General features: G+C 40.3%; 1 protein-coding gene across 4 annotated transcripts in view; it reads left to right on the forward strand.

Moving 5' to 3' along the window:
* The window catches only part of SEMA5A (semaphorin 5A), a 492,799-nt gene that overhangs the window by 419,140 nt on the left and 56,656 nt on the right, over window positions 1–17,003 (forward strand). For all 4 annotated transcript variants that reach the window (XM_082622624.1, XM_082622623.1, XM_082622626.1 and 1 more), the window contains one exon: window positions 9,566–9,713. In XM_082622624.1, the coding sequence (XP_082478750.1) occupies window positions 9,566–9,713 (148 nt within the window). The remainder of the gene's footprint in view (window positions 1–9,565; window positions 9,714–17,003) is intronic.

Below are 17,003 nucleotides of genomic sequence, written 5' to 3' on the forward strand. Positions count from 1 at the left end.
ACCAGTTGATAAGTGGGAAAGCCAATTATGGTGAAGTTGTCTCCCTGCTATTTCAAAGGGTTATAAGATTTAAATTGGTTGGAAGTTGTAAAATGCTATACGTTGTCACGTAATAGAGCCCATTCAGGCAAAGTCACCTTCATCTGTGTGAAGCCACTCCTAGAATCACGGCACCTCCACAACCTCACACCTGTTTTCACCTTTCCCAGGCTGAGCACGCAGGAAGGAAGAAGCTGGTTAATTCTGTGGTTAACATAGGTGTATGTTCTGTATCCATTTACGAGTGTTCATAAAGCTTCATTTTCAGAAAGAGATCAGGATGGCTAATGTCTTTGGGGAACTTACACTTAAAATATTCTTATTATACAGAAGAAACACTCATTTGGGCTAGATGAATATTTGCTTAAGAAGGGAACATTGGGACTTAAGTAATAGATACCTGGATGATAAGAACAAGGCCTGTGGCCCAGGGAAATCTCCCTTTGGAGCTACCTTTCTAGGGGGTGTTCAAGACTAATGAAAACTAGAAAAGACAAACACATGATACCACTTTCTTGATCTTCACAAACAAACGGTTCTTAGGTTTCTTTGCCATGTTATGCAGGAAGTCTCTCTACCTAAGTAATATAAAGAAATACCATTCTGATTCTGAAAAAAGGGAAATTTGAGAACTAGAGATTAAAGGAGACCCTTGTCTCCCTGAGAAGTTACAAAAGATGATGGACTAGACATACACAATCATTAATAAAATCACACTGTTTATTTGAACACCGTCAACCATAAAGAACTCCTGAGTGGCCACAAATGAATAAATTGGCTCTCCTGGGAAAATCCTGAAGTTAATGTTAGGACTACAGTCAGTGACTTTTGATTTGGGATAAAATCTCCAATATATGAAAAATTTAATGAGAGCTTTATTGCAACAGAGATCTCAGAAATAGCTACATCATTTTTTGTACATAATGGATAAAGAAAATATATAACTTATATTCTAGATGTACTTTAAAAGGCATGGGCATTTTGTTTTTCTGTTCTAAAACTTCCTGGAAAATGATTTTCTTGAGTAGCAGAAACTGAATAGAAGCAGTGACTCCTAAAAAGGCTACCAGCAAGGATGAAGCAATGGATCTCTGTGTATAAATATTATCAAAATGCAAATGCCATTGTCTGTATTTGTTTTCTCCTGCTGTGTGACACAAACTTAATGGCTTAAAGCAACACACATTTATCAACTCCAGTCTCAGTGGACCAGGAGTTCCTACATGACTCATCTGGGCTCTCTGCTTAGCCAGAGCTGTAGTCTCATCTGAGGCTCAGCTGGGGAAGGATTTACTTCCAAGATTGTGTGGTTGTTATCAGCATTCAGTGCCTTGTGGGCTCAGTCTGGGATCTCGGCGTCTCACTAGTTGTCAGCCTGAGACGGTCCTCAGTTTCTTGCCAAGTGAGGCTTCCCAATATGGTCACTTGCTTCCTCAAATCCAGCAAAGAGGAGAATCTCCTTGGAAAATGGACGTTACTCTCCTATGTAATGTCATCACAAAGGTGACAAACCACCACCATTCCATATTCTATTGGCTAGAAGAAAGTTACAGACCCGGTCCTCAGTCAAGAGGGGGACATTACACAGGATGTGAACATCAGAAGGGCAGGAATCATTGGGATCACCATATAGTTTATCTGTCAGTGTCGCTTATCTGTCCCTGATGCGTACAAAATGCATTTCTCCCCTCCCAAGTTTCCACAGAATTTTATACCTTTCAATCATTTCCCCAAAGTTCAGAACCTTATTTAAGTCAGACCCATATGTGAATGAGCCTTCCTGGGTGTAGTTCATCTCAGTCTGTCCATCTTTAAAATGAGAGACACGTTATCTGCCACCAACACACCCAGTGTACCCATGGTGGGACAGGCAAAGGGTTACAGCTACAGATATTTCTGTTGGAAAAGGGGGGAAATGGAAAGCACAAAGAAATTTCCATTGAAATTCTGAAATCTATTCAGACAAGTGTATGGAGTTGCTTGATTAAGTTTCAAGGCTTGGCCATGATTCTCCACAATTCTTAGCTCTGTGTTCTGGGCTCTCACTTCTGTTCCCTGAATCATCCTTCCTTTCTCATGAAAGGTAGCATGTGCTTCCAGCTGGACAGTTTAATCAGCCTGCTTCCTGCCAGTACAAGTCTGGGTTTCCAACAGCCTCATTTCATTTGTACTTTCTCCATACATTTCAGTCTAAGCTGGTGATCTTCTTGCTGAAATAAACTCTATAAGTCTTCTGTGAATTTCCTTGGGGTTTACTCCCACTAAACAGATCTACACCCATAGATCTTTTTGAGATAGCCCTTCTCTACCTGGGGTTCCTGCTGAGATGGCTGAGGAACAGCACCCTCCAGCTTGCTTGTGACTGAGGGGTCTGCGACTCTTGCTCTTGACTTTTTGAAAGGACTCCTTGTATGACTGAATGCTACTCTGATCTTTTGATGTTTCTGAGGTTTCAACAAAAGTTTGTACAGTCACATCCTCAGCTTTTTACTCTATGTCAACCTTTCCTGACAGTGCTCAGAAGCTGCTTCTTCGTTTTAGCATCTTTTGCCATCAGGAGAGGCCAAGAATTTCCAAAACCATCCAGACCTGTTTCTTTCCATTTAATATTGCTTCCCTCAATTATTTTTCCTTCCACATTTTACTATAAGCAGCAAGAAGAAACCAGGTGGCACCTTCAACACTTTGCTTGGAAATTTCCTTAGCTATATAACTCAAGTCACTCTTATGTATTCTGCTTTCCATATAATTGCGGTGACAAATTTGGAAGCACTCTTCATTGTATGACAAGGGTCTCCCTTCTAGCTTCTAATAATATGATCCTATTTTCTTTTAATTTCTTTATTGTGCTAAAGATATATATATATATAACATAAAATTTGCCATTTAACCATTTTTAAGTGTTCAGTTCAGTGGCATAATTACATTTACAGTATTGTGTAACCATAACACTATTTCCAAAACTTTTGCATCACCCCAAACAGGAACTCTGAAACCAAAAAGCAATAACTCCCTATTATTTCCTCCTTCCAAACCCTGATAACCTTTAATCTATAAATTTACTTATTTAGGAGATTTCATATAAGTAGAATCATACAATATGATTTTTATGTCTGGCTTATTTCACTTAGCCATTTTTATGTCTGGCTTATTTCACTTAGCATATTGTTTTCAAAGTTCATGTCGTAGCATGTGTCAGAACTTCATTGCTTTTTAAGGCTGAATAATATTCTTTTGCATGGTTGCATCATATTGTGTTTACCTATTTACCTATCAGTTGACATTTGTGTTATTTCCACCTTTTGGCTACTGTGAATGATGCTGCCATGAACACTGGCATGCAAGTATCTGTTCAAGTCCTTGTTTCAGTTCTTTTGTATATATATGTAGGAGTGTGTGTGTATATATATGTATAGAATTGCTAGGTCATATATTAATTCCATGTTTAGCTTTTAGAGCAACTGCAAAATTGTTTTCTACATTGGCTTCATCATTTACATCCCTACCAGCTATGTACAAGTGTTCCAATTTCTCTACATCCTTGCCAACACCTGTTATTTTTTTCATTTTTTGATTATAGCCATTCTAGCAAGTATAAAGTGTCTCATTGTTGTTTTGATTTACAGTTCCCTAAGACGAATGATGTTGAGCATCTTCTCATGTGCTTATTGGCCATCTGTATATTTTGTTTGAAAATGTCTAGGAATTTGCCCAGTATCTAATTGGGTTGGTTTTGTTGTTGTTGAGTTTTACTTCTTTATTTTATCTCCTTCTAAACCTTCACTGGCAGCATCCTCAAAGTCTACATGTATACTAACAGTCTGTTCAAGGTGATTTAGCTTTTCTCTACCATGCTTTTCAAAATTCTGCTTGCTTCTACTCATTATCTAGTCCTGAAGCCTCTTTCATATTTTTAGATATTTCTTACAGTAGCACTACATGCCTAGGTGCCAAGATCTGTCTTAGTTGTCATTCATAATAATATTACTTCACACTTAGCTGCCTAAAACACCACATGCTTTATTGGCTTACAGTTTCTGTGGTTTCGTAGTCTGGACAGAGCTTACCTGGGTCCTTTGCTTCAGGATCTCACAAGGGTGCACCAAGGTGTAGACTGTGGCCATGGTCACATCTGAGGCTCAGTAGGAGAGGGGAGGGGACTGCTTCCTAAATCCCGTGGTTGTCAGCCACATTCAGTTTCTTCCGTGTCGTTGGACTGAAGCTGTTATCCAGAAGCTGCCCTCAATTCCTTGCCACCTGGGCCTTACGCACCTGACTGCTTACTACTTCAGAGCCAGCAAGGGAGAGAATTTCCTGAAAGGACATTACACTGTTATGTAACATAGTCATGGGAGTGACAGCCTGTCATCTTTGCCATATTCTATTGGTTAGAAGCAAGTCCCAGGTTCCACCCACACTGAGTGGGAGGGGTTTACACAAGATGTGAATTCCAGGAAGCAAGGCTCATGAAGACCATGCTAGAGTCTTTCCACTGCATTACCAAAGTTAAGAGACCCAGGAACCAATGGGGGTTTATTATATGATTTTTCTTCGTCTTTGTGGGCAAGTTTTCTTAATCCTGTGATGAACCAAAGTGATGCTCTTTGCAAGTCATTATCATCACTCTATCCTACTGGTTCCCTTAGCTTTCCCTTGGGGTAAAAAATAATATTATGGAGGACTCAATACATGTACAGTTTCTCCGGTGCCACAAAAGATTCCATTATCCCAGTGTGGCCCAGCCAAGGAACAATCACTTAAAGCAAACCAAGAAGAAGATAGTTCTAACAGTGCTCTGATTGGTTCAGGCTAACAGAGGTTTCAGTGAGAAACCAACATGGATTGAACCACAACAGAACACAATTTGCAGCATGAAGAAAGAGGACAAGGAACATGATACGGTATTGAAAGTCTAGTCTATACAGGATTATGAAAGACAATGCTCTTCACAGAGACTAGGTTTGTGGAAAAATGGATAATTTATGGAGAAATATTGCTGGGCTATTAATTCATTATTAAATGCAAAATGAGAATGAGTAGTCATGGGCAAAATTAAAATCTTAATTTTTAATGCATCATGAAATGTATCTGTGACTGTCAGTGCTTTAAGATGCTAGAGGTCCAGGAGAGCAAATATAATTTCAAAACTGTTTAGCTTATCATTTGGTAAAAGCCAGCTGTGAGTTAAGGACTAGAGAATGAGGAACCGGTGGCTGGTCTACTGTGCAGCTATTTTATCCATAAGTTAATAAAAATCCTTGCACACCCAGAGTCACCAAGGTAACTAAGTTTAGACATCCATTGTTGTTTGTGACGCTAGAGGCCCAATCCGGAGTTTAACAAGAGGTACGTCTCTCAGTGGCACGTGTTTGTTGGGTGAAGGAGTTAAGGGGGCAGATGGACAGTACTCCCTTGAAATTGCAGAATCCAGAGTTAGGAGCTTGTAAGGGCTTAGCCTCTGAGCAGACTCTCCCGGGTTGAATTCATGAGTGAAATCCAGACATAAAGGGACAAACTGGCAATTTCTAGTTCCCTCTGACCTCCCTTATAGAGGGCGACAGTCACATATCCTGGTGTGCCTTTTGTCATGGGACTACTATAGAAAGAGAAAGAGAAGGGGGAAAGCACATTGTTGACCATCTAAAAATGAAGCCAAGTAAATCATTTATAACACTGGTTGAAATTTCTATGCTACATGCAGTTATCACATTCTCCAGCTGTGGACTTTCAGCTGTAATAATACGCTGAGCGTGTTCAGGGGAGGGCCTGCTGTAGGCAGAGATGAGAAAGGATTTATGCATTATGATTTATTTTGCTGTGGGGAAGTGGGAGCTCAGTTGCTGTGCCTTTTATTAAAAGTCGAGGGTTTTATAAGCATTTTTGGTAAGATTTTCCTTTGCCCTGCCTACTCCTAGTGTTGGTTTGTTTTTGTTTCTGCAAGCTGAAATTCATGTCAAGGAGTCGAGGACGTCCAGATCTTTTTAAATATGGGCAAAATCACCTTGGAAACAGGAGGTGGCCTTCTATCCACAATGAGAGAAGCTACACATGGATAGTTTGAATTAAATGCTGAAAGTTCTGATGTTCTGAGTTTTCTTGACTTACTTCTTCCAAACACGTTCTTAAAACAAATAGCAGTTGCCTCACAGAACAATCCTTGCACCAACATGTATGCTAATAATCACTAAGGAGTCAGGATGCTTTGCTTTACTTATGGTAACGCTACACATCTGCACAGGCTTCCTGAGGTCAGATGCTTTTCTTCTATGGTGTCCTCAGTGTTGTTTTGGCTCTTCTATCTAGAGGTCACACTCTCTTAATTAGAAGCCTCCTTCCCCTTCCTTCCCACATGTGAAACTGTCCAGAGTCCTGAGCTCCGAGACTCAGGGCCCCAGAGGACTATCTGTCTTAAACAATCAAGCACACAGGGAAGAGTGATAAGTATTCAGTTTCACTGGCTACTCTTTCATGTGGAGATTTAGAGACCTAACCACTTTCCTGATTGGTTCTCGACTCTCTGAAGGTTCCTTCCGCTGTGAAATATCAACCCTCTCTCCCTAGAAGTAAGCATGCCTCCCCCTTTCATTTGAGAGGCTGACTTTGGACTCTGCTGTTTACTTATTTGCTTTTCTGTACATCCACACGGCTGCCATCTTATTCCCATTCTACCAGACGCCATGGATGTGATGTCCCTTTCCTTCTCTTGCCATCAGCATCCTCTTTGTCCACCTTGGGCTATCTCTCCCTCAGGTGGCTGGCATCTATGCCCTCCTGGCCGGCATCTGCTCCAGAAACTCGTCCTGCACGTGACCCCGCACCCTGAGCCTTTGCAGGCTCAGACCCCTCACTCAAGCACGGAGAGCTCCTCTCACCTCAGGGGCTCCAGCACCAGCAGGATGATGAGACACCAACTTCTGTAGTCCAGACTTCACTCTAACTCTGATGGTGCTATTTTGTCTCTGGAGCTTGGTGGGGTTTCCTTGCTTCCTTGCAAATAAAGATCAAATTCTTTAAAGATAGATCATTCCACTCATTTCCCCTTTTTCTATTCACTTCTCCTCAATCACCTTTTTTTTTTTTTTTTTTTTTGCGGTACGCAGGCCTCTCACTGCTGTGGCCTCTCCTGTTGAGAAACACAGGCCCCGGACGCGCAGGGTCAGCAGCCATGGCTCACGGGCCCAGCCGCTCCACGGCATGTGGGATCTTTCCGGATCGGGGCACGAACCAGTGTCCCCTGCATTGGCAGGCAGACTCTCAACCACTGCACCACCAGGGAAGCCCCTCAATCACCTTTCTACTTCACTCTTCCCACTCCTACCTTCTGTTCTTTTCCAGAATGCCCACTGATGCTCACTGTGTTTCATCCTGTTGACTCCCTTCAGCTTGGCCTGGCTTCTTGCTTTTCATGGCTGTACCTGTTCCGGAATCCATCACATTCTTCATTAAATGTCCCTGGTTTGATGGGAAGACAGTTGAACCGTATCAACATTTGCTGTCAGGAAACTACGCTCCCCGAATTACTTCTCTTACATTCTGGAAATCAGCTGTTTACCTATATTTTTTGCTCATTAAGATAGATAGTGTTTTCTGACTATGGAGAATAGTATGGAGTGTCCCTAAAAAAATAAAAAAAGAATTGCTATATGATCCAGCAATCCCACTCCAGGGCATATATCCAGAAAAAAACTCTAATTCAAAAAGATACATGCAGGGCTTCCCTGGTGGCACAGTGGTTGGGGGTCCGCCTGCCAATGCAGGGGATGTGGGTTCGTGCCCCGGTCTGGGAAGATCCTACATGCTGCAGAGCAGCTGGGCCCGTGGGACGTGGCCGCTGGGCCTGCACGTCCGGAGCCACAACGGGAGGGGCCGCGACAGTGGGAGGCCCGCGTATCACAAAGAAAAAAAAAAAGATACATGCACTCCACTTCATAGCATCACTATTTACAATAGCCAAGGCATGGAAGCAGCCTAAGTGTCCATGGACAGATGAATAGATAAAGAAGATGTTGTATACATATACAATGGAATACTGCACAGCCATAAAAAGCAATGAAATTATGTAATTTCTAGCAACATGGATGGGCCTAGAGATTATCATACTAAGTGAAGTAAGTCAGAAAGGAAGACGAATACCATATGATATCACTTACATGCCAAATCTAAAATATGACACAAATGAACTTATTTATGCAACAGAAACAGACTCACAGACATAGAAAATGAACTTAAGTTACCAAAGGGGAAAGGGAAGAGAGATAAATTAGGAGTTTGGGATTAACATATACACACTACTACATATAAAATAAGTTAAAAAAAAAGGACCTTCTGTATAGCACAGGGAACTATATTCAATATCTTGTAATAAAAATAATGCAAAAGAATAAGAAAAATATATATATAATGTATATTATATATATATATATATATATATATATATATATATATATATAAACTGAATTACTTTGCTATACATCTGAAATTAATACCACATTGTAAATTAAGTCTACTTCAATAAGAAAATAAAGATAGTGTGTTCTATCCTGCACATCCTGGACTTGGGTCTGTTTCCCTGTATGTGTTGCAGGTTGGACACACCTGATAGGGAAGTACTCTTTGTGCTTTCCGGCACTTAGTGAGACAAAATTGCCAAATGTGTCTCACTAAGTTTAGCTACATTCAGAATACCATCTTCTTCCCTATGAGCTATAAACCTGCACCTTGCCAGGTTGTTTCCTTCTTGTTTTTTGTTTGCTTCCCTCACTTTGCTTTATTTCACTTGTAGTATTAAAGACGAGAAGAAATTTGATCCTTCTAAGGCTAAGGAAGGCCATGTATATTTGGCTAAAAATTGGCAGTATGAATGTACATGTAGAAGTATAGTCAATCACTAAAAAATAGGACTAATTGTCAATAGTAATTCAACTCTTTTTGGGTAACAGGTGGTCATCTAAACTAAGGTAGCTGGCCATCATTCTGAGAGTCTACAAATAAATTTAAAAATACAATAACTTGGCAGTATGTGACTTGAAGCTTCATGCTAAAATTAGACTAACTTTTCTTTGACTTATATTAGTAGGATTACGGGCCTTATTTGATTCGAGGATGAGAAATGAATTCCAAATACAATTTGCTGCCTTTATATTCATAACCTACTTTATCTTTCAGTGTTTATGTTTAGAAGTTAAACGCCCTACTTAGGTATTTTCTATGTGTTCTCATTTTTTGAGTGTCTGTTTGAAGGGTTTTTTGTTTGTTTCTCCTCTAATTGGCTGCACAGGAAGATCCATCCTGCATTGTGAGTCTAATGTTTTTTCATTGTCTCCCACGCATCCCATTGTCTGTGCACACACAGCATGGCCAGCACCACATCCGCCTCCTTCCCTGGGTGACCACCCGGAACACGAAACGCCCCTCACGCGGAGCATGCCCATGGGTTCAACATCCCGTGCAGGGCCAGAGAGTGGAAAGCCTGTGGCCTCACGTTCCACTAAACCCTTGCTTTTTCCTCTTGGTTTCCTCATTACAGGTACTGCAATGAGCATCTGCTGTGCCCCCCACACATGTTTTGGACAGGCTGGGGTCCCTGGGAACGGTGCACAGCACAGTGTGGAGGCGGCATTCAAGCTCGCCACAGAACCTGCGAGAATGGTCCTGACTGTGCGGGCTGTAGTGTGGTGAGTAGTCCTCCTCATCCCCAGCCCACAGGCTAGAGCTGGGAGTCCAGAGTCAGCACACACTAGATGCTCCGCAAACACAAGGTGTCCTACAAACTCTGAATGCTCTGCAAACACAAGATGTTCTGCAAACACTAGATACTCTGCAGGGACTAGGTGCTCTCACACACTAGATATTCTGCAAACACAAGATCCTCAGCAGACACTAGATATACTGCAAACATTAAATGCTCCATAGACATGACACATCCAGGCACTAGATGCTGTGAATCACGTAAGTCTTTCTGGTTAATGAGAATGTCTAGAGGAGATACTGGAAATTCAGAGTATCCTGAAGGCTGATTGGAATAAATATTCTCTTATGGGATACACTGCCCCAGGGGTTTTCCAGTTCTCATTTCTGAGCTAGTACAGAAACTTCAGTCTGCTTAACTCTGGGCACTATATTTGGTTTGGGAAATGGAATAAGGTCATCATACTGGGCCCGCACTAAGTTATAAAATGTGGACAAACCTGAGACACTGAGGATTGAGAAACTTTATGGGGCCATTGTCAGAGCACATTTGCTGCCAATTCTGAGGGAATAAAAGACAAATGATGGTTTTGTTTTTCTTCTGCCTTAACGGGTCCTATTTCCCTTAACACTTTAGACTCTCAAATAAAATTCCACTTGTGAAAAGGCCTGTTGTTGCTCATCCTGTGTCATCTGTCAGAATGATTGAGCATCAAAGGCTGTTGGGCTTTCACTTTATTTGCCTGCCCCTGGTGCTGGCACTGCAGAGTGGCTGCAAAGACAGTGCAGGTGTTTTGGTGGAGAGGTTCAGCCTGAGAAGGTCTGGCTTGGCGCCTTTCCTCACTGGTCTTCCAGTTGGTCTTTGCAGCAATTTTGTAACCTTGGCTCATGAGGCTTAGGATGTTTCTGTGTTGCTGTAAAGTTTGTTTTTGTGAGATGCAAAGACCACACACTCCAGATAGCCTTGGGGAATTTGGAGAGAAGAAGAGGATTATTAGATGCTTTGCCAGGTATTATGCCCAACCCAAGGAGATTTCTGTTATTGGGATTTGCAATTAGATTTCTTCCCCTTTGCACTGGCAAAGTTTGCAGTAACTTTAATGGAATCTATCACTGATTATAGAGGCACTTCTTTGCAGGTCATCATGAACTAACTTTCAACCAAGGAAAATCTTAGTATCCAGTTTAGGATGACGTATTTATTGATATTTCAGATGCTAAGATTTTAAATTATTTATGAAAATGTGACAGGTAAATCTGTGAATATTCACATGTTCTAGGAAAACAGTTCAAATGTGGTAGTTTTATTCTTTGCTGAAATATATCAGCCCTGTTCCCAGTGGCTCGACATTTAACACTAGGATCTCCACTCCCATATCAAGGTTTGTCTCCTCTGCTGGGAAACCACAGGGATGGATGACCTGAGTTGATCTTGCACTTTAGTCTCTAAAACTTTGCAATACGAAGAACTCAGAAAACATTTCAAGTCATTCATTTTCTTATTGCAAACTGACTTCAATTATTACATTTAAAAACAGTTTAATGAAAGAAAAATTATATTAAGGAAAGAGTAGCCTATCTCCTATGTAGTCACTGGAGTGTGTGTGTGTGACACATATGATTATAAATGTAAAAACGGAATGTCTTTCCAAAATGTTCATGTATTTTGGCTTTATTTGTGTCTAAATTTACAGAATTATGGTTTATGAAAAAATATAACATCAGTTTTCACATCCAGAGGAATATCACAAGTGTTTCTAAGAAGGCTAATATAAGTTTTTAGGTATTTTAGTTTAGTTTTCTTTTTCTTCCCCACTGTAGTTAATCTACTGGCCATGTAATTCCAGGAAGGTGTTATTATGGTACACTGGAGCAATCTATTCTTTTACGATAGAATCACAGCATTGATTTTTTTCCTGCATGTTTTTTTTTTTTCTATTTATTCCAGTTTTTGTCTCTTCTAAGGCAGGAATGCCAAATGAGGAGCATAAGCATGAAGGCGGGGCTTGGTTTCTCTGGATTGCTTAGAAAATGTATCCTATCAATTCAATTCATAAGATTAAAAATATAATAATAATAGCTATTTAGGTAAAGTAATATGTTGATCATATTCTAGTTGCAGTTTAGAAATCTTTGGCCATGAAGTATGTTTGTTTTTGATGTTTTGTCTTCTACCAAGATAGTGGCACACAACAGTGTAAATCAACTGTACTCTAATATAAAATAAAAATTAAATTAAACATTAAAAAATAGAATTAAGAAACAAATGTAAGGACATTTTTAATTGGAAAAAAATGGTAGTGGCTGTAAGTATAAGTAATTTATGGATTTTGGATTTATGAAATTGATTATCTCCTTGCCGATATCTGACTGGATGACAAGTCAGGTGATATTTCTGAGTCTCTGTCTCCCCCACTAAGAAGAGGGTGATCATTCATCCCTCCTAGAGCTGCTGTATCAAGTGCGGTGATGCCTCTGATGTTCAGCCACAAGGTCTCACCTTCCCTGTGAGTTCTCTTTCTTACTCTCATTTCTTTAATTGTTATTCCTGGGCTCCCGCTGCTTCTCTGAGCCCAAGCTTATTACAAATGACTGTATACTAATGGGATGTTATTTACACAGTAAAGGACAGCTTTGTGGAAAGTATAACAACTTGAATTTCCTGAGCACTACAGCAGCCAATAAAAAGAGTTGGTTTCAAGTTCAGGTATGAACGGGATAAAAAGACTTGAGAAACTTTTCTTGCTCCACCATTTTTAAACTGAAGTTTCATGAAAAGATTTCCCATATTTCACCCATGAAATTCATACGTCCTTGTCTTTGATTAAACTTCCATGCCTTTATTTAAATCTCAGTAAGAGATGGTCAGTTCGGACAGTTAAAGACCCTCATTGAGAGCCATTTGTTTTTTCTGTGAAACTCTGTTCTTAACTTTCCAAATGTTGATATGTCTTCACAATTCTGATTTCAGTTCTTTTGGTTAAATATGTAGAAGTGGGCTTGCTGGGTTGTATAGTAGTTTTATTTTTAATTGTTTGAGGAACCTCCATGATGTTTCCAATAGTGGCTGCATCATTTTGCATTCCCATCCAAAGCATGCAAGGGTTCCAATTTCTCCACATCCAAAAGAATTGAAATCAGGATCTTGAAAAGCACTCTGCACTCCCATGTTCATTGCAACACTATTCACAATACCCAGGATGTGGAAACAACCTAAATGTCTCTCTACAGGTGAATGGATAAAGAAAATGCAGTGTAGATGTACAATGGAATACCACTCAGCCTTTAAAAAAGAAGGAAATTCTGCCTTCTGTGGCAACATCAACGAACCACGAGTACATTAAGTGAAATGGTGCTAGAAGTGAAATTAGCCAGTCACAGAAAGACAAATACCGTGTGAGTCCACTTACAGGAGATATCTGAAATAGTCAGATACATAGGATCAAAGAGTTCAAGTGTGGTTGCCAGAGACTGCATGGAGAGGGAAATGGGGAAATCAAGTTTTATCTAAGCAAGAGGAACACATTCTAGAGGCCTCCTCTACAACACTGTGCCTTCTGTCAACAATACAGTACTGAACCCTGAGAAGTTTCAGAAGGTGGATCTCATGTTAAAAGTTTGTCATGTTTACCATGACAAAATAAAATAATAAAAAGTAAAGTTAAAGAAACGTAAGTTCCAGGCGTTGGAGGCTTGGGGGCCCATGGAGCCTTGGGTTGTTTGGGGAGCTGACTGACGCACACAGAGGGAGGGCCTGGATCTTTTGCAGTCAATTAATTATGTGACTCCAAGGCCCACCCACTGTCCTCGGGGCCCCTGTCTTCCTCCACGAAGTGCAGGGCAAAGCCAGCTAGAGTCCAAGTTCCCTGGCCCTGAAATGCCTGATTCTGTGATCCTGGTACCCCTTCTCTGGACCCTGGTGGCACATGTGTCCTTCCCTGGTGGCGGAGGCCTCTGATGAGTTTGGAATGAGATACATCAGGACCCTTAATGGACAGACATTTTCTCCCACTTCCAAGTAAGCTTGGAACCCACAGGAGTGCTGGGTTCCTCCAGCCCCGCTGCTCCTCCCCAGCTCTCCACAGCATCCCTTCACGCCTGTGGCCTCCCAGAGCGAGTAGGCAGGTGACAGAGGAAGAGCCACCCCCCAGCTCTGCCTCTGAGTCGGCAGGACACTTGGGGCCCTGTTTCGCATCTCCAGGCTGCATACTCGAATGCAAACACCTGGCTGTCTCAGAGGATACACAGAATGTATGAGGTACATGTCTACATATCCTAGCTCAGTGACAAAGCAACATAGGCAAACAGAAATAGAAATTGTCACCATCATTATTGGCACCAGGTCACAGTCTCCAGGAAAATTTTTTCTATTCTTGAATAATATACCATTAACAAGTCACATTTTATGTTTTTCTATTTAAAATTACTTTTATATTAATATTTATAAGATTTATAATTTGTATTTATATAGATATATAAACCTATATTAAATATAAATTATTTTATGTTACCTATATTTGGCATATGTGTTTCACTTTTAACCTCTTTTGATAATATCTGGTAACCATAATGATGATTGTCAGATCAAGTCTTATAAATCCTAACTTACTGCATAGTGTCACATGAATTACTGAAATGAGGTTATCACTAGACAAACTTGAGTTGTTATCCAGGCATGTTATGATGGGCTGGACTCCTGTGTCATATAACAAAGTCTCACCGTAACCCTGGATGGAAATAGAAATAAGGAGAAATGACGTTCTTTACTGAGCACTTGCTGAGAGCTGGGTGCAATCTATCTGCTCTCATTCTGCTACAACTCTGTAAGTGGGACTCTACTACACCAGTGATTATGGATGAAGGAAAGTGAGACAGCCCAGGGTAAAGTGCCCGAGGGTACTGAGCCTGCCCCTAGGGGGTGGGCCTCAGGGAGAAGTGGCACCATTCTGCTCACTCTTTCCCTACTACCTGCGAGAAGATGGGCTGAGAGAGAGGGTCAGGGTCTGTTCCAGGTCCCACTGCTGGGATTCAAGCCTAGACCACAGCAGTGACTTAGAAGTTTGAGGTTATAATTATTTTACGTAAAATTATTAGAACATTTTAGAATAGCCACTTGGGGCTTAATTATCTTTGGCATATTTTTGTTTCATTTTTAACCTTTTTCAGTCATATATGATAGCCATTATGATAATTGTTATATCAAGTCTTACAAATCCTAACTTACTGCATGATATCAAATGAAATATTTAAAGGAAACTATAACCAAGCACACTGGAGCTACTATTTAGGTGTGTTATGGTAGACAGAAATTCTGTTACATAATCAAATAATTAACTTTTATTGAGCACCTGCTGCCGTACACTGTACTAAGAATGATCAAAATAGATTGTGTTTATTTTCCCTGTGTCCCTGCTAGGCAGTTTTCATTATTTTCTCCACTTGGAGATGGGGAAACTCAACTTGAGAAAGATTAATGAACTTAGCCAGTACCCAGTTGCTAGTGGGTGACTAGGCCAGCATTTGAGAACTGGTTCTTTGGGGACAAATAGAATTTAATGACACAACTACATGTGCATAATATTTTTTTGATTAATGTTAAGTAATAAATGATAAGATTTTATTTTTCTTTACTCTTATTAAGTACAAAGTGTATCTTAAAAGAAAGAGGAGGGTTTCTCTTTTTTTTCCATATCACTTCTCTTCTTCATTAGCACCTTTGATGTCCATAATATTGCAATAATATCCTTCTGCCAACCATGAAAATTCCATTAACAGATTCTCATGAGCATGGAAATTCATTGAAGTTGAACTCACAACCCAAATCTTAATTATATGTTTTGTTTGAAAATTACAACAAAAGAAAGGAAGAAAGACAAAATGTTATAGTACATAAATAGAATTGCTTCTCAAATTAATGTTAACTCAGAATTCCCTCAAAGGTTTAGCAGATGTGTGAAAGAATAAAACTAAAGACTGTGTCACATACAGCAAAGATCATTCAAAAGCAGAAACAGACTTAGTCCTGCCAGCACTATATTTATTACTGAAATATCACACACGGTATAAAACAGTTGACAAAAGCTGTGATTTCACATATCAGCAGGAAGCATATAGGAGAGATATCTATATCCTAGATATAAAAGAACTGGACCACAGAAGCCCCTGAAAGGTCGAGAATAAAGACATTAAAATCAATACATGCTGTCAAAGGGATTCTGTGAAAGTTAATCAGAGTTGATATGACACACTAACACTTGTTTGGGTCAAGTAATGGCACCATGGATACATTTAGAAGCAAGTAAAACCTGGCAGTTGGAAGTTTAAATAGGTTGTAATGTATGAAAATAATGACAGCATTACAAAGATAACTTGTTTTTGTGTAGCACAGTGGAGTTCGCAAAATATTTTGAGAAATGTCATCTCGTGTGTTCCTGGTTTTCCAAATAAGAAAATCTGGGCCCAGAGAAAATAGTTTATGAACGCGAAACCCTGCCGTTGTCAGAGCAAGACCCTGGGTCCAGGTCTTCTACCCCTAAGGAGCTGAAAGGTCCGGGATGCTGTGGCCTCCTCAGAAGATGCTAGAACAAGAGCTGATTAACTGACAGGAGGTAATGTCCCCGCCCACAAAGCTGAATCAGTTAAAAAAGGAGTTATTACAAGAGTCATTTCCTTTTCCTTTTCTCCTAAATGATAGTTATCTTTACTGTCCCATTTTTCTTTCCTTTTTTAGTACTTTAGTACTTTATTACCTTCAAGAGAATAATAACCTCCTTGCAATGGCACCTGCTTCTCTTCAGATGGGATAGCTGGCACCTCCTTTCTGCATAAAATATAGAGGAAACCTTAGCTGGGAGAGACTGACGTTTTTAAACCTGAACAAGTAGTTTTTGAGTTGGCTGCTTGATGGTATGGGTGGTTGGTTTCCTTTGCACTCTGGCTTAGTGTTTCCTCACTTTTGAAGGTGGTTTTCTAGAGATCCACAGCCCTGCCGTGGAGGACAGGAACATTTTTCGAGGAGGTACGTAGCACATTTTCTCTTTTTCCGATTATGTTTGTTTGCTTTGTTAAGTTTGTACAAGGTAAGCCCAGTTTATGCTAGATTGAGGTACTTGGGCATTGCCAGTTGACATTAAGCTGTATGTGTTAGTTAAAGGGTTATTATTTCACTTTGGACCAAGATCCATTTCTGCATGTTTATTTGCTGCCCCAGCAATACCTTGAAAGCTTAGTCACAGACACTGACCTCTCGCCTGGGCTTCTTGCATGGGCTTCTCATT

The sequence above is a fragment of the Mesoplodon mirus genome, assembly GCF_964341445.2.
Source record: "Mesoplodon mirus genome assembly, chromosome: 5".
NCBI lineage: Eukaryota > Metazoa > Chordata > Mammalia > Artiodactyla > Ziphiidae > Mesoplodon > Mesoplodon mirus.